This window comes from Artemia sp. Qi Xiang Cuo, chromosome 7 (assembly GCF_049724085.1).
Source record: "Artemia sp. Qi Xiang Cuo chromosome 7, ASM4972408v1, whole genome shotgun sequence".
Taxonomy (NCBI): Eukaryota; Metazoa; Arthropoda; class Branchiopoda; order Anostraca; family Artemiidae; genus Artemia; species Artemia sp. Qi Xiang Cuo.
This window is the reverse complement of record NC_142800.1, coordinates 25,624,438-25,643,287: the sequence shown is the minus strand read 5'-3', so window position 1 is coordinate 25,643,287 and position 18,850 is coordinate 25,624,438. Positions and strand designations below refer to the sequence as shown.

The following is an 18,850-nucleotide window of genomic DNA, read 5'->3' as shown; positions in this document are numbered from 1 at the left end:
TGTTCCCTTCTCACTCCCACGTGTCTCTCCATTTGACGTTGAAGAAAAAAAGTGAAAAAATAAAGCAATCAAGTATTTACCGTTTAGATGTTCTTCATCCCCTGACTAAGGCTTTCAGTGAATACCTCGCAAAACCCCTATCCACCCTTTTTAATGAAATTACTGAATCTGGACAGTTCCCTCAATATTGGAAACAAGGCTTTATTACCCCAATCAAAAAGAAAAATGGGAAGCCTGGCTTTGATGGCATTCGTCCTATTACCCTCACCTCAATTTTTTCAAAATTGTATGAAAATTTTCTCGCAGACTGGCTTAAGATGAAAGTCCTCCCCCTCATTGATCTTAGACATTTTGGTAATCTCAAATCCACGTCAACCTCTCATTACCTGATCCATCTTGTTTATACCATGTGTAAATTACTTGAAAAACACTTGGCTTAATCTGATTTCTATTGATCTTCATAAAGCTTTCGATTTGATTAACCACAATTTACTCATAGATAAACTTATAAATGAATTCCACATTGAAACTTTCCTTGTTAAGCTCGTTGCCTCTTTTCTCTCTAATAGATCCCAAGCAGTTAAATATCTAAACTGTTTCTCAGATCATCTCCCCATATTTAATGGCATTCCTCAGGGGAATATTCTAGGCCCTCTCCTTTTTTCTCTTATGATTAACAGCCTTTCAACCCTTTATGAAAATAGGTGGAAATTTGTCGTCGATGACCTGACAGTTTTAAAGATATGCCATAAAAACATCTTTAGCAACCCAATGGGCATACTCCAAGATATTTCCTGTGAGGCCTATTCCCTTGGCATGACAGTTAACCCTTCTAAATCCGCAATAGTCTCAATAACTTTCCTTAAATTCTCTCCCTTTTTTCTTGCTCCTATTCCTCCTGAAACCTCTGTCACATCTCTTAAACTCCTTGGTGTTACTATTTCTTCCAATTTGAAATGGGAGTCCAATATAAATAATATCATAAGACAAGCAAACTCCTCGCTATCCCTCCTTAAACTTTTAAATAAATTCAGTTGCCCCCAATCACATTTACTACAAGTATACATTTCTTTTGTGCGTCCCATATTAGAGTATGCTTGTCCTGTGTGGCACCCTGGCCTCTCAAATAAAGCAACACAAAAAATTGAAAATGTCCAAAAGAGAGCTCGAAGAATTATTTTTAAAGAGGGCAAGATACCATATTTGCATTTGTTAAATATTTCAAACCTAGAGACCCTCGAGAGACGAAGAAATAATTTGTGCCTCCGTTTTGGTAAGTTGGCACTTTTGAACCCCCGTACTGCAAACCTTTTCCCTGAATACCCTGTACCTGATAGAAATTGCCCTCCATGAACTGTGTCCCAACCTATCCCCACCTTATCTCCCATTCTTTGTACCACCTTGCGGTACAAGAAATCTTTTATCCCTTTTATTACTGACATAATAAACAGTTGTTAATTTGTATATAAATTTTGTCTTTTCTCTTATATAATAAAAGAAACAGCTCGTTTTTCTTTTTCTCTTTTTTTTTGTTCCCTATCCCCTTTTTATGTTGTTTTTTAAACATTTGTTAATGTGAATATTATTTATTTTTTCAGTTTTATCAGTTTTATCTTTTTAACTAGTTGCCATTTTGCAGTTTTTTATATAAGTGACAAAGGAATCATATAGCATTCCAATATTTAATTATTTATTTATTTTATTTTTTTGCATTGGTTGTCAATTTTTTAGTTGTTGTGCTTTTGTTATGATTTTCTTGCTTGTTTGTTTTTTTTATGGACTTCGAAATTCGAATTCGGCCCTTCAGGGCTTGTGATAGTAATTTCTCGAAATAAATATCTCTTTATCTCTCTCTCTCTCTCACTATCACTGTGCCATCATAGAGTGTTCCAAGGCCTAATCCGTTTACTTCTTACTAAACCGATTAGAATTCGAATCGAGAAAATAATTTTCGTTTGCTCTGGAAGTCTTATGCTGACGATTAATGTTATTTAAAATGTCAAAATTCAGTGTTTATTACAAGTTATTTTCAGTTGTCATTTGTCAGTTTGATGAAAATTGTTGAATAAACAGTATTGTAAACGCAAAGGAGTTTGATAAGTCTTTATTTTAGTTTCCTCGTATTTTAGTTTTGATCATAATCCCATCTGCCTAAAGAGTTTTTTTTTTTTTATTGTTCATTAATTTAAAAATAACGCTTTCCACAGAAGAAGTTTTTTAAAGAAAAGTAAAAAGCTACATTAAACCCTTAGACTTAGTGACAGTAAAAAAATAGTAGTAGTTGTAGTAGTAGTAGTAGTAGTAGCGTGCACATATTGCCTTTTCGTTAGTTGTTTTGATAACCTGCATGCAAGGAGTCTGTTTTGATTTAGTTCAAATTTCCCCTCAATATCTCCTTAACTTTTAACCTTCATACCCTTAGTTTTGGTAGTAGTAGAGGTCATAATAGTTATAGTAGTAGTAGGAGCAGTTGCATTAGTAATCGTAATAGCAGTATTAGTAGCAGCAGTAGTAGTATGCAGATATTGCCTTTTGGTCAGTTGATCCTTCCCCTTATCGTGTCTTGGAAATTTTAACTTAATACGCTAAGCCGTTCCTAAGATCTTGCTTGACCTTCAATGATTAGGTTGTTCACTTAGAGATTTTAGGTTGTCTTTTCATGTTTATATATATATATATATATATATATATATATATATATATATATATATATATATATATATATATATATATATATATATATATATTTGAGGAACGTGACATAACGACAAAATGGAAAAACAATATAACTTTCTAAATTTTTTTTCTAGATGCCAAGAAAAGAGGCTGTCTCTCTACTTGGATCGCTGTTATTTTTCCCAGAAGTGTGCAAAAATTCACCAGTTCTGGACCCTGATTCTAGTGCAATAAGAATCAAAGAGTTTCCTGATTTTAAGGTACATTCAATAAATTATTTTGACGCATAGCTTTTTGTTTTGTTGGTTTTTTACTATCTTGTTTTCTGATATAGTGCTGAGCGAATAAACTTTTCATTTTAATATTCGAAATTACAATGTGTTCAACGTATATGAAAGTTTTGGAAATTAGGTCTTTGAGGATGAAAACCCTCGCCCCCCCCCCCACAACCCTCAGGGCAAAGGTTGTAAGTTATGCCCTGGGGGTATGTAAGGCTTTTATAGAAAGTTTTGTCGTAGATATTTCAAAAGGGCTCATTTGATTGGAAATTGAAAGGGATAGTGCCCTTTTTAATAGTCGAAGGTGATTGAAGGGCAGCTAACCCCCTTCTCACACCCACCCTTACTCCAAACACATTCAATAAAAATTTTCGAGATGTTCATTTTTTTTAATATAGCTTAAAGTTCTGGACATTAAGTCTTTGAAGATGACAACCCTCCCCCCCCCCAAAAAAAAAAATAAATAAAAAAAACCTCATGGCCAGGGTTGTAAGTTATGCCCCGGGGGCATATAAGGTTAATATTATAAGGTTTAATATTTGTGTGTTACCACTGCTATTACAATTACCACTAGTCCCCAGCGTCGCACCTATAAGAGAATAGATTTGAACCTCCTCAAATCCAGTTTTTATTTACAAGATATTCTACTTATTCATGAGGTAGAAACTTTGCGAGTCGCTGGCTGGACGCTGGTCTTCTTCATTATTCGTCATGAGAAGTAGAAATCTGGTAAAAACAAAATGGCTGTGACATTTCAGAACTCTTGCAGAATAGTTGAAATATCTAAGACCTATGTATATCTAACAGAATTATTTATCAAAATTAGTAATATTTTTATTCCTCGAAAATTACTGTATACAAAACTTCGAATACCGTATCACAAAATTCAGCATTTATCTTTTGAATATTAGTGCAAGTCGAAAAAAAACTCCTTCAGGCAAACTCCAGAAGTATATTAGAACTGCGGGATGTGGCTATAGTTATTTACTCATGAAAATCAACTTATCCACTATGTGTGGACTGAGGCCATTTCTCCTCTAAGTCGCTATCATAGTCACTATCAGGCCTACCACCAAAAATAGTCTTTCTACGGTCACATTAGTCACAGGAATAGACAATAACTTGCTGGCAAGCGCAGCAACGTGCGCACTTTCATCGCAAGTGGGTCTCTAGAACTGAAGAGCGTTGCCGTCACCGTCGTCTTGGGTTTCTTCCTATGTTTTTAAAAGTCTAAATTATAGTGCAACTTGATTCCTTATTGGTTCCAGCTCTTCCCGACTCGCTTCTCTCTTTTAGACAACCTCCTTGTTCTCTTTTCCAGCCTTCTTGTTTTGGCAATGTTTCTTCAACCTAGATTTAGATTTTTAAAAGGGTGTATGTTGTTAAAAATTGCTGAAAATTTTTCTCCAGCATATAAATAGCAGGCCAAACTATAAAGTCTTAAAAAAAGGAAAAGATTTAAAGTATTATTTTCTTTTTCCCTGAAAAGACTATGTCAATATAAAACGAACAGAAATTAAAATAAAAGAACTTTTTCCACAAAATAAGTTTTTCGAAGAAAAGTAAAGAACTCCATTAAACCAAAAATGAGCAAAAATAAAATCAAAATAATCTACCAAGCGTGAAACTACCACAAATCAGCAAAAAATACAAATGAATGTACATTGTCAGTTTAATATACATATACTGCTATTTAGTAATCAAAATGTTAATATTATTTGATTAATTAAAGTTATAAAAGTAAAAAAATTTATATTTTTTCAGTAAAGTGTTAATTATGTTCTAGCCTTGGGAAGGCATAGGGGTTTTGAGCCCTACTCATGCTGCTTTCTGCTCGTTTTGAGTTTGACTCGGTTATTTATTTTAATTTATGTTCGTTTCGGGTTTCATTTATTTATCGATGCTGATTTGTGGTAGTTTCACGCTTGGTAGATTATTTGATTTTATTTTTGCTCATTTTTGGTTTAATGGAGTTCTTTACTTTTCTTCGAAATTTTATTTTGTGGGAAAAGGTCTTTTAATTAATCTTAGAAAAGGGCATAAGTATCGATAGGGAAGAGTGGCTTTCAGAGAAGAGCTCGATTGTAACATGTTCTAAAGGTGTTATTACCATTATCTTAGTTGAAATGATAGCACACTCACTGTCTATAATTGCGAAGTCAACTTTATTGAGAAGTGTAACTGCTCATGGTACTGGCTAATTTCGGTCATGTAGACAGCTTACCACTACGGGGAGTGAATCCCATCTAGTGGTCACACCAATTTTGGCTTTTATAAGTCAGCTTTGATTTTAGTTATGCAAATCTGGCAGCACTTGTAAGGTGGGTTATTGGTCAGCAGATAAAACACTACAGCTAATAAAGTTTCCTATATTTCTAACTTACTCAGCAAATAGTAATACCTTCCTAACATCATTTTTTGTGATTTTATCAGTTTTTACGTTTCGCTATTCATATTTATTCCCAATCATCAATATCAAATACCAACCGACTCTAATTTGATAGTCTTTGTGAAACAGAGACCTGACTGAGAATGAAAAAGATAAGAATATTGGGTATAATGAATATGAATGGTAACAGACCTGGTAGAGATGCCTCGGTGCTGTTAGATACTTTTTTGTGACACTACAAGCACATTAAAGATTAGGGTTGTTGATTTTGTGGGTGCTTTGGTTTTCTTTGTTTTTTAGAGCTAATATAATGCTATTGAAAACTTATCGTACCACTCATCTGGCTCACATCAGCTAACACAGTTCCGCACACCCTCCTCCAGCCCACTCCGTTGAGGGCTTTACTCTTTGTTCCATTTAATGAAGTTCCTACTTTTATGTCTTTTCTCATGAAGTCTTCACACCCCATTCACGGATGACCTGCTTTTCCTTTGGCCAAAGTCTCCCTCAGTTGTTTATACTCTACAGTTACCCCATAGTTCAGTCGATTCAGGTTCAAATCATGTAATGGACGGGAAAATTGCCAAAATCAAATTGATGTAATGCTCCTTCGTAAATAGTTGCTGTAAAATATTACTTTTTAAAGTTAAGCTGTAAAAACGTAAATAGTGACTGTAGTTTTGTTACTCTGTGCCATAAAAGTTTTAACTTAGGGAGAATAGTAATTCCGTAAGTATGTCCACCCGGTTATTCCAGTTGAAAAATTATTTGGGCAACAATAATAAATTTAAAAAAAACGGACTCAAAAAGTGGTCTGGAGGCAATCAAGAATATCTATCTAGAAAAGAAAGCAGCTCCCGAAGTGATTTTTTGCCGTGAAGAAATACAGAAACCATTGTAAAAGGCGTAACCACCACATTAGATTGGGTACCAGGACATGTGAACATTAGTGGAAATGAAATGGCTGCCACTGAAGCAAGACAAGCATCAATAGAAGACGGAAATCTTAGGTCAGAGTGATACTTAGCTTAAGGTCAGGTCATGCTGGAATTCAGACATCCAGAGCCCGGTTTTATAATGAAGATCCGAGATGTGTATTTTGTGCAAATGAGGAAACGGTAAAACACCTATTGTTTAAATATGCGGGAACACAAGATAGGAAGAACACACGAACACAATCGGGAAGACAAGATAGGAGGAAGGGTATTAGACAGTTTATTAAAGAAAAAAGAACTAGACAGAGTAGTGTCATACTAATGGGAGCAGGCCTGGACAGTGACTGTGCTGATGGACTTAAGCTGATGTGCAAGTTTTTAAAGGATATTCATCGGATCAATTCTATGTAAACCAAGTGGAATAGTGATATAGCATAAGAAGCTTCCTGAGTCCTAGCAGGAATAGATGAGGAACCATGCACTTTAATTCAATTCAATAAAAACTTGGAGAGGGTTAAACTGGGTGTTTGTATACCTCACATATTATGCATAGTTGGCACAAATTTTCTCAAAAACAGCTGTCAATAAATTATAGTCCGTTTTTACCTTGTAAGCTGTTTGAGGATCAAGGATAACTAAACAAATAATTTTTACGGATTCTATTAGGAAAACTGACCGAAAATATTAAAATATAAGTACATAAAGCCAGAACTGAAAAAAATGATCAATTTAACGATAAGCCTTGAAGAATGCATTTGTATTTTGACTCTATATTTTTTGTCATTGATACCTCACAGCAGATATAATCGTAATGCTGTAGGTTTAGGTCTGCAAGAGGCTCTATGAACTGAAACATCAATTTCTTTTGAAAATACTCCCCTGTTGCATCAACTTTTTCCATATTTGACATTTTACAACATGCAAGTCTGGATTTCTAAACCTCCAGGCCCGAAACAAGTTGTCTAATTTGTCTTATTTCTCCTTTACTGGTTTTTCAAACACTCTTCCATACCTTATTTTAATGGCCAGTTGTACGTTTTGTTATGTACCCATAAATCGAGCGCCGTTCTCCCTATGATTCGGCTCCCCTGCTTACAAAGCCATCGAATCCAGGTCGAAAGCTCGGGTTTTAGCTTGTCTTAAATAAATATTTGTTTCCAAGCTTTTCATTTTATATATTAGAATAATTTAACATACTCCTAAATGTTTTATTTGCTGTCTTGTTTTGCTGGATTTTAACTTGTTAATCACCATCTGACCTGCGTTCGGTTATTGTATGAATATGATGTGGTTTTTTAACATCTTTCCTTGATATTGGTTAATCACGGAAGGGTATTAAATACTACTTCTAACAACTCACTGCAGCACCAATCCGCCTGACGCCAATACAGCTACTCACAGTCGTACATCCCAATCCATTCAATTCCTCCCTCTTTTAACCCTCCCAAGAAGTTCCAACATCCATTGAATCCTTCTTTACGACCTCTTCCCTCCCCATTTGGGATCTGCTTTCATTTGACCTTAGCTGGTTGGCCGAAAAAAGACTATCTGTGGTTATTCGTCTTTCTTCATCAGCAGAACGTCTCCTAGCCATCTCAACCTTTCTCTCAATATAGCCCTAGAAAGTGGGATAGACCCATATTCTTCGTACAGCTTACTGTTTGAAATACGATTCCTATTTCAGAATCTCCTCCTAGAGTTGTCTAACTCTTTGTAATAGATCCCAATTTCCTTTTCTACGTTATTTCTTCCCTCCTGATATTGTATGTTGAGGTTGTTTTAAAAGAGGTATTGTAAGGTGGGCTATTGGACTAAGGCCTTATTGTTGGCCTATTGATGAAAAAGGAATATATATTGGTAAGGTTACAAAAAAGGGTCTATATTCATGCTCAATATTCTTTTATTCTAGGATAAATTGGTAGCTTTGCTCCTACGTGCTGGGAAGCGGGAACCAACTCCATTGGGTCGATGCATATCTTTATGCTCTTTAGCTATTTACATTTACAAAGAATTAGAAGCGAAGACATTTAATGAAGACGTGAAAGGAGCTGTATATGTCTTACTTAATGCCCTCAGGGTGAGTTGCAAAGTATTCTTTTCTAGTATAAATTTCTTCCTGTACAACAAAGAAGAAGAAAACTTTTCGTATATTCTGTGTAATTAATCCGTATTATTGACTACAAGCTGAAAGGCTCCATTTTGTTTTTTTAAATTATTTTATGTATTAGGAATTCTCGGGATGGAAATGCTTTATCTCTAATAAGTCGGTCGTAATTTATAAGTCGAATCATCAAAAATGCCGCAAATTATAAGCTGGATCCCGAACGAGGTTTTGAATCGATTTCCAACAGCTTCAGGTTTAAAACAAGATGAGCTGGAAGTTTACCAGAATTGTTTCCAACAAAGTACTTTTGGAAATTTAGGGAAAGCAAAAGGGAACGTAAAGGAACCTTTGAACCTTATAGACCAATGGAAAACGGCTTATTTTTGTCCATTCTATAACAGAAAAAAAATCAGCTGATAAACTAATTGGAAACAATTAGACTAATACTAACTTTTTACGATGTCGCGCTTATTTTCGTTTCAGAAATGACCAAAGATTCATAGAAATAATGTTATTTGGCACGGGTAGTATTTTCAATTATCTCGTACTATCTGACTATTATCTTACAGCATTAATTTACCATTAACACTGACTTTCAAAAATGTCGTGTTATTTCAGTTTTGAAAATGAGCCAAGATACAAGAAAGGTACCTATATTAGGTTACGTATTTAATATATGCTTATTATTCCTGAATAAGCTTCAAATGGCGTTTCCTTACTTGGAAGATTTTTTAAAAGCACAATTTTAACTTTTTGGTTACTTTGGGCTTGAATTTGTTCTTTAAAAGGTTGTTTCTTACGCTGCAACTATGAAAATCTTGTTTTATATTATTATTTACCAGTATTGTTTCCAACAATGTACTTTTGGGAACTTAGGGAAAGCGAAAGAGAACGTAAAGGAACCTTTGAACCTTTAGTGGCAAAAAATAGCATAAACCTTCATAAACAAAAATAGATCCAATTAAGTAAACCAATAAAGCAACACTCTTGCAGATAAACATCGATAATCTAAACCTTTGATCTTCTTCTTCTTCTTTTAGTGTTCTTTTCCAAATAGTTATTTTGAAGCATTAACGCATAATCTCCATACGGCTCTAGGCTCTACGGCAGCTGGGATAGCGCCCCGTATTGCAAAGCAGAGAACAATCCACTATGGCACATTGTGTTTCTCCTTCTTCTTCGGATTATTGTAGAGAGGCTTTCCTGAACTAAATTTTGGACGGGGACCTTTGTTCTTTAATGATGGTAAAGTTCTATCTGAAGATATGTGCAATTTTGTATGCATCTCAGGTGACAAATTACTCTCGCTTGGTCAAGTCCAGACCTGAGTAAGAGATTAATGACTACTTTTGGTCGTGGAAGGCTAATAAAAAATAGACGGGACTTATTCTTCTTAATATCTTAAGGCATTGAATATAGTGGCAATACAAAGAACGGAGAAACTAACTGTCAATGATAATCCTGACGCGGAACATTTTCTTAGCGATATTTAACTTAAATAGTTAAATATCGTGAAAGGAAATTAATGTCAGCGAATAATAACCCCATCACAAGAAGGAAATCTCATCAGAAGATAATCAATTAGCAAAGGCCTTGTTTTGAGAAAACTAAAAGAACTGGAATTTTTTCTCAATAAAGCAACTTTGTTATAGTGAAAATATAAATATAAGAAAATGATAAAAACGTGAAAATTAGCTTTTATTTACAAATATTCAAGTAGATTTCCCAGGTAAAGAACATTTGAATATAGAATGTGTTATATCTGTACAACACCAATAACTACTTATGAGCTCTCTACTGCGTTAGGATTTCTATTGCCTTTTTTGATATTATTAAACTGATTAAATTCCACCGCTGAATAAACTCAAACTAGAGGGATTTCAAACTGGAGGTGTTTTAAAGATAACTCCAACAATTTCTGGCAGTAGAACGTCAATTATTTGTAAGTGGAGAAAAACTGTCCCTCAGAACTAAGGTCAAAGAAAAAGATCAGAACTTGTTCACGATAATATTGACGATGTTTCATCTAGCACATTAAATACCACATGACAAAAACTTTAGACAATTTTCTATATATTCACATTGATTCAGTGATTTCTTCCTTAGATCTAACCTCTCAACATCTAACTTTTCAGATCTTAGACCATGTTTCCTCCTCAGATCTTCTTTAATGGATCTTCTTAAAACGTTTTCAGTGAAGTCTTGTTACTTGATATACAAAAAAGTTTGCATAATTACCTTTCCCAAATCAATAATCCACGGAACAAGTGTCCGTATCATGGTTGCAGCAGTAGCTGCAACCTAATAGAGAGTAAACCAAGGCCCATAGTAACTGGAAGTTTAAAACCGCAGTTTGAGCAAAAAAAACTCTTTAGTGAAAGTTGTTTCAGAAATGGTAACTATTTCGGTGTCTATTAATATTAAAAGAATTATTGCGCAAACAAATTTATATGCATTTCGGAAAGGAGCCGAAATCCCGTGGAAAAGACGTCGGATCGAAATGGAAAAGTTTGGAATAAGTGGCGCACTGGAATCATCACGTCCGAAAACCCTATACATGATAATAACAGTCCTCTCTTTGATAAACAAGGAAAATTGCTTTTTTGAATGGGGCGCACTGATGTGTCTGTTCACTTTTGTGTGTCGTGGTCAGTAGAGCACATGATTATTTGAAAGCTAAAGCTAATTTTTATATATATGTGAATTTTATAAATTGGACTTGATAACGCTAGTATAAACTACCATACGATCCCAAAAATGGCACTTTTTGGTGTCATTTGTGAAGTTGAAAGACTGGAAAACATGAAAATGGGAGCACTATAATCTCCATGGCTGAAAATCATGTGCCTGATGTTTGCAATACCCCTCTTGTATGCTCCCCCTCCCATCCCTTTTAGTAGGTTTCGTGAGCTGTCTGGTGACTAACACAACATGCAGGCTATTGCAACATCTGAAAGAGATGTTTAGCAGCTCAATTTCAAGCTCATGTTAAAAATCATGTTAAAAATCATCAACGTGACTTTTGTTGGTTTGCTTTGATAACTTCATCATGAAGTGCCTTGTGGCACCAAGAACGGCACTTTTTGGTGCTGCTTCTCGAATTAAATTGCTAGGAAACATGAAAAGCGTATCATTATAATCTGGGATGTGTGTAATTCAACCCCCAATCAACTCAGCCCCATTCGGTAAATTTGCTGTCGATAACCACATTTAAAAGATACATGCTAATAAGAAACATCTTCGTGGTGTATACTCCCCCTCCCAGCCTTCTAAGTAGGTTTCATGAATCTGCTGATTAGCAGAACTAGTAGGCTATTGCAACATTTTAGAGAGATGTTTAATGGCTCGACTCAAAGCTCTTGTTCCTATTAACAAGATATTTGTAGTTGTTTTTTTTATAACGTAATCACAAAGTGTTATAAGACACCAAAAATGACTCTTTTCGGTGCTGTTTCTCGAGTTAAAAGGCTAGGAAGCATAAAAAGCGTACCATTATAATATTGTGTTCGTCTAACTCAGCTCTTGTTTAACTCAGGGTCGTTTCTAATTAGATTCCCTTATTTTATGCTTTTTCCAAGTATCGTGGTCACTTTTCTGACAATGTCCCCCCCCCCCCGCTGAGGGTTCAAAATATAACGCTAATAATGTTTCTCCGATGTTTTTCATCTTGTGATACTTCATGTCTTGTTTGTTAACCATCATTCTCGCATTTTTTACCCGTTGAAAAGTTTTCCCTAAAAAAGTTTCAATATAATTGTTGAATAGAAAACATGATTTGAAAGGGTTTTAAAATGTGGATAACAACGGAATAAAACGTGATAATCGTTGATAGAAACATATTGCAATTATTAAATGAAAATTGTATTGTTTTGGTTTTTTCTTGTAGTTTTTATATGTAGAGCTACATAGAGCTCCTAGAGCTACATCTGGAACCATCAGGGGGAGTTATGTTTTTTTTCAGAAAAGCAACCATGATATTTGGAAAGAGTATAAAATAAGGAATATAATACTATTACTTTTATTTTTTTCTTAGCATGTTTCCTTGAGATGTGGTCAACTAGAGCAGATTTAACCCCCCCCCCCCTATTAAATCTAACTTAACATAAAATGTTGCTGGGGTTGTACTGTGTTGGTCTAAAGTTGCATGGGATTGAGCTAAAAATGGGTTAAGTTGAATGGTATTGAGTTAAATGAGGGCTGAAATACGCGGGGTTTGTTTTACGGGTTTGAGTGGGGGTTAAATTGAACGAGGGTTGAGATAGATGAGTTGAGTTGAACGGGGTTTAGTTGTACGAGAACCTTATAATATCTATAGTTGAAAATTTTTAACTGGAGGTTTATAACTCCTCTCCTTGTAGCCCCCTTCCTCCTCCTATCCCCTTTGGTAAGTGAAAACTATAAAGCATGCTCTGAAAAAGCTGTCAAATGAAAAATAAAAAGTATTAAAGTCGGTTTTGCAGTAACAGCTGTTGTTTATGTTTATCTTGACAGTAAAAGTTAATTACGAAAGCAACTTTTCGAATACTTTCGAAAAATAGCTTGAAACGCTGATGCCTCTTTTTTTATTCTTTTCTTCCGCACTAGTGGAGTGCCAAAACATCATAGAAAGTTGTCTAAGAGCTCATTTGGAAACTACTTCTTACATGTATATGCTTAGCATAAGTTTTTCTTGATAGCACCAGCGTAAGGTGTCATATGGCACCAAGAATTTGTGTACCATTCAAATAAAAATGGCCTTAACTGAATGCTTAAATCCTTAACCAGAGGCTTAAAATTGACCTGTTGAACGCCGGCCCTCCCAACCCCCTCATTAAGTGAGAATTATAATAATTAGTTTGAAAAAAACCTGCCTCGGGAAAAAATGTTTTCATTCAAATTCAAAACTTATTCAGGAATAATAATAAATACTATCCATGCGTATTTTCACAATAAAGGTAAGGTACTAAAACATATGTTGGGAAATTCGAAAAAGATCTTTAAACCTTGATGTGACGATGTTTTTCTCCAGCACTAGAGGAGTATTGGGATATTGTTTGAGCGTTGAATGTGCAACCATGCCAAGTTTTCATAATCAGGGTATTACCCCCCACCTGAATCCTATCAAGGCTTGAATGAATTGGTTGCTAGCCTGAGTCACACACAAGTCTATCATTTATGGGAAAGGGAAGGGCGCTGCTTCCCTGCTTTTGGAGAACTCTCTCACTTTAACCTTGTATTTTTCATAATAATATGATCTTGATGGACCCTGAAATATCGAAGAAGCTAGATAATAAATTATACATTCTAATGAAAAGCTCAAAATCTTTGCAGCATTGTGGCAGAGGAACATTAATAATGACACGAATTTCTGTAAAATGGGATTTACTACAAATCCAAATGTCATTTAATGTCCTTCAGTTTTCTAAAATCTTTATATATTTCATATAGGACAATATTTAATAAATAATCCGGGTTTTTACCTATAGCTTCTCAAAGATATCAAGAATAATACAGTCCTTGGCCTCTTTATATGATAGAATTGCAAATATTTCAAGGGAAAGTTTAACAGAGGTGCAAAAATGCTTAATACCCTATTTTATCAGAACTTATGTTGATTTCGCCTAAGTTTGACAAGGATCTCTTTGTAAGGTTTTAAATGTGTATTAATTATGCGTATTTAAAAACCTAAAAACTAACAAAAATTAATAAAAGATAATATAATGAAAAAAAATTACGAAGGGGAAGCTGAGAACAAACAAAAATTAATACTTTGCAATTTGTACAACATGTATCTGAAAAACTGTTCCAAATAAACTGACTCGTTCAGTTTTTTGTATTTGTAGAATTCTGAAAAAGTTTGCAGTTTTTCTGTTTTAGAGAATTAAAGTTTTATAGTAAAATTTATTGATTTCATGGCGGCTGAATTTAGAGCCTTGTAAATTTGTCTTTTATTTTCCGCAGATTTCTCTTCTAATCCTGTATTTTATGTCGAATTTGTGTTTCCGATTAAGGACTATTTTTTTTAAGAATTCTACAAATATAGTGAAATATAACGAGTCACTATGTTTGAAACAGTTTTTCATATATATGTTACGTAAACTGCGAATCAATAATTTTTTTTCGTTTCAAGTTTCAACTTTCTCTTATTTTCATCAGAAAAATTTATTTTTTTTATTAACCGGGTAAGTTCGTTTTACCTTTTCTGTTTAGTTTTTTCAGGGGGAGAGGGGTAAGTTTCTTAGGAGAACGCTCCCCTCCCATTTCCCCTTCCCCTACATACACCTATGTGTTTACCTTATATTTGTATTTACAGTTGTTTTTTAAGTCTGATTTATACTAGCAGCGAAAGTAACCTGCAGAAAATAAAGGACTAATTTATAAAGCTCTCAATAGTCTTTTACCATCCATAAGATTAATAAAGTTTGCTATTCAATTTTAATTCTCTAAAAGGCTCAAGCAAGCTTAAGTTTTCAGTAAAGAGCTAGTTATTCAGAATTCTGCAAACATAAGGAAATACTACGAGCCAGTTTATTTGAAACAGTTTTTCAAAAATATGTTGCAGAAAATGCAAAGCAGTAATTTTTTTCGTTTTTATTTCTAAATTGCTTTTTACTTTCATCGGAAAAACTTTTTTTTATTCATATCTTTTAGGTATTGATATCCAGTATGTAAAGTGCTTTGAAACAAATCTTATGAGGAAACCACATTTTTTTTTGATCTTATAAAATATATTTTTTTTAAATCAGTGCACTAGTTTATTAAACTCAGCAAACAGTAATATTAGAAAGAGTAGTACCCAATCATGAGAATAGAGTATGGGGCACAGAATGTATTTCAAAAATCTGATGGGCAAGTTTTGAAAGGAAATACAAATAAAGGTAATATTCAATGTAAATTTAAAAAAAAAACACATTTTCTTACATCAAGGAGGGAGGGGGCAACTTCTTTCCTATAATTGAAACACCTGTTTTTGTTTAATATTTCTGAGAAATACCCGAATAATACATAAAAAAAATTATTGATATAAAATTGATTTAGATTTTTCCTTGCGACACGCGGGGTTGAGCCCGTGTAAATCTATTCTACAACTGCGGCTTTGTCCGCTGCGCTGTCACAAGGTAAATGTTATTTTGATTCTCTTACAAATGGGTTATTACTTACAAACAGAAGAATCATAATGGCTGAAATACAGCCACTGCTTTGCGTCGCCTACTGCAGATTTGAGAATTTATTCTCATCAATGGCCATTTCAAAACATGAAAAAGTAATATTTCAATATAACAGAACATTAGATAAAGTTAAAGATAAAGAATGGGGCCGCAGTTAAAGATAGGAATGGGGCCACAATTAGCGACAAGAAAAAAACTAAAGAGAGATGGGCCAATCATTTTGAGAATTTGCTTAACCGAGATTGAGTTGAAGGAAGAGATATAGAGGAAAATGAAAGAGTTTGTGATACATTGGATGTGAAGGAAGATTTGTTTTGCGAGGAGGAATTAGCGACAGTACTGAAAGGACTAAAAAATAATAAGGCTCCAGGTGCTGATAGGGTGGTAAATGAGTTTCCTAAATATGGTGGCTCTGAGGTTAGAACTAAGTTACTGAAGATTATGAATAAGATTTTTGAAAAAGGGTAAGTACCTAACGATTTTAGGAAAACCTTAATCAAGCCACTTTATAAGAAAGGTGATAAAAGTGAGTTAGGTAATTATCGAGGCATTGGTCTGGTCCCTGTAGGTAGTAAATTACTTGGTAAAATTGATACTTTTTAGACTGAGAGATGCCGTAGACAAAGCTTTAAGAGAAGAACAGTGCGGTTTAGAAAAATTAAAGAATATTTCGATTAATTTTTCCCTCTTAGGATAATAATTAAGAAGTGGTTTAGTGGTCGAACAGGTTTAGTCTACAATATTATAGATTATTAGTGAGCGTCCAATTCTGTTGGTAGAAGAGCTTTAATAAAGGTTTTATCCTTGTATGGTATACCAGACAAATACATTGAAGTGATTAGTGTTGTGTAAGAGAATGACACTGCAGTGGTTAAGGTAAGAAATGATGTTAGCAGCTGATTTTGTATCTAATCAGGAGTTAAGCAGGGTTGTGTTCTATCCCCCTTTATATGGATTATTTTGATGGACTTTGTCTTAAGGAGTACATGAAAGGCAATGGGAGACCACGGAACCAAATGGGGAGGAAAAAGTCTCCTTGAATTAGATTATGCTGATGATTTAAGCATCCTAGATGAAAGTGTGAGCAAAATGAATGAAGTTTTAGATGTTTTGCGAGTTCAGGGTGCTAGAATAGGTTCGAAAATTAATGTTAAGATGACTAAGTCACTAAGGCTAGGAATAAGTGAAGATGAAAAGGTGAAATTGGGTAATGAAAAGATTGATCAGGTTAACAACTTCACTTACCTTGGTAGTTTTATTAGTAAAGATGGTTGGATCAGTGAAGATGTTAAAACCAAAATAGACTAGGCTCAGGGTGTTTTTTCATAGAAAAAAAAAATTTGAAAGAACAGAAAGATAAATCTGCAAACCAAGATTAGAATATTGGAAGCGACAGTGATGACGGTTGTCAAATATGGCTCTGAAGCATAGGGGCTCCGAAAAGCGGATGAAAATTTGCTAGATGTTTTCCAGAGAATTTGCTTACGGATTGTTCTGGGTACCCTGTTGACTGACCGTATTTCAAACAATAGGCTATACGAAAAATGTGGTTCAATACCGCTCTCTAGGTCTATAATGAAAGAAAGGTTGAGGTGGCTAGGGCAGGTTGTGCAGATGAAGGATGACAGATTGCCGAATATTATTCTTTTCGGCCAACCGTCTAGGGCTGAACGGGAAGCAGGTCGTCCTTGTCTGGGGTGGGAGGACGTCATAAAGAAATATTTAAAGGAAATGGGAACTTCATGGGCGGGTGTAAAAAGGGAGGCTTTGAATAGATTGGGATGTAGGGGGAGTGTTCGTAGCTGTGTTGGCCTCAGGCGGCTTGGTGCTGCGGTGAGTTGTTAGTAGTAGTAGTTGTAGAACATCAGATGGCAAAAAAGACTCAAATTGGATCCCCATTTAACGTAAATTCGTTGTCCTGTTTAAGCTTACATATAGCATTTATTTCAAGGTGACATATGTCGAGAACATAGTCATATCACACTTTGAAGGATATTTCTAGTATTTCACTCTTAAAATAAACTTAAATGGAGAAGATCACGAGTTCCAAAAATGCAATGAAATTGTAGATAAAAAAACATAACATAAAATTTATTGCAGATTTAACTCAAATGAATTCAAAGAAATAAAAATGGAAAATACAAATCAAGAAATTCAGCAAATAAAAGATTGGAAAGGAAGAAAGACGGCTCCCAGAATAACAAAAGGGCTGCTTAAGAATACTAAAATAATCAAGAAAAAGTAAATCTCTTTTGGCCAGTTTATATTTTAAAGTGTTGCATTTGTTATTTCAATTGCAAGATCAAACTTGTTATTAATATCAGCTTTGCTTTGTATATTGCTCAGAAATCTCCTTTTTATGGGACCTTTAAAGGGTCAAAGGGTTGTCAAATGGGTCCTTAAGGATAAATTAAATAAAAAAAACAAGTTTTTTAAACTGAAAGTAAAAAGCGACATTAAAACTTAAAACGAACAGAAATTATTCCGTATATGAAAGGGGCTGTCCCCTCCTCAACGTCTCGCTCTTTACGCTAACGTTTTTTATTGTTTTAAAAAATAAAGTTGTGAGACAGAGTCAAACTTTAGCGTAAAGAGCGAGGCATTGAGGAGGGGACAGCCCCTTTCATATACGGAATAATTTCTGTTCGTTTTAAGTTTTAATGTCGCTCCTTACTTTCAGTTTAAAAAAACTTGTTTTTTTTTATTTAATTTCTGATAGTTTTTTAGTTAATGCAGCTTTTATTTTAAAATGCAAAATTCCACATTTTTGCTGATAGGAGTTTGAAGCTTCTTTAATAATGTTCTTTGCTAAGCTGAATCTGATGGTGTGATTTTTGTTAAAGTTAATTTTAAAAATGTGCAATTAAAACAAAGTTTTATTGTTTAAAAAAAATTGAGTTGTGAGTAGTAACCAAGGTACTATTTTGCTTACGCCCCTGTACCAAGCAGGTTTCTGGTGGGTATAGTCTGGTTTGGTAGGTACAATCTGGTTAGGTGGGTATAATCTGGTTTGGTTCAAGTTTTTCTGACACAAATTTACCGGATTTCTAATTCACGGTATGCATGTCTTTTTTAGGGTAAGCCCCGTGTTAGAAAACCAGCGTGTCTTGTTTCGCTGTTAATATATTCAATTATTTTTTGTATATATTCAGGTTTCAAGTTAGGATTTTCAACAGTTTGAATTGTTCATTCAACCAATCAGTATCGGTATTTTTGCGATCATTTACATAGATATGGAATATTCTAAGCATCTTCTGGTGAGTAAAATTTTCACATTATTATAATAAAAAGAAATTGTCTCGTCATTAAGTTAAGGAAGA

At 34.4% G+C, this 18,850-nt stretch overlaps 1 protein-coding gene across 3 annotated transcripts in view; it reads left to right on the top strand.

Annotated features, from left to right (window-relative positions):
• The window catches only part of LOC148950095 (ral GTPase-activating protein subunit alpha-1), a 246,939-nt gene that overhangs the window by 139,783 nt on the left and 88,306 nt on the right, over positions 1-18,850 (top strand). For all 3 annotated transcript variants that reach the window (XM_089092126.1, XM_089092128.1, XM_089092125.1), the window contains exons 19-20: positions 2,811-2,936; positions 8,188-8,355. In XM_089092126.1, coding sequence (XP_088948252.1) covers positions 2,811-2,936; positions 8,188-8,355 — 294 coding nt within the window. The remainder of the gene's footprint in view (positions 1-2,810; positions 2,937-8,187; positions 8,356-18,850) is intronic.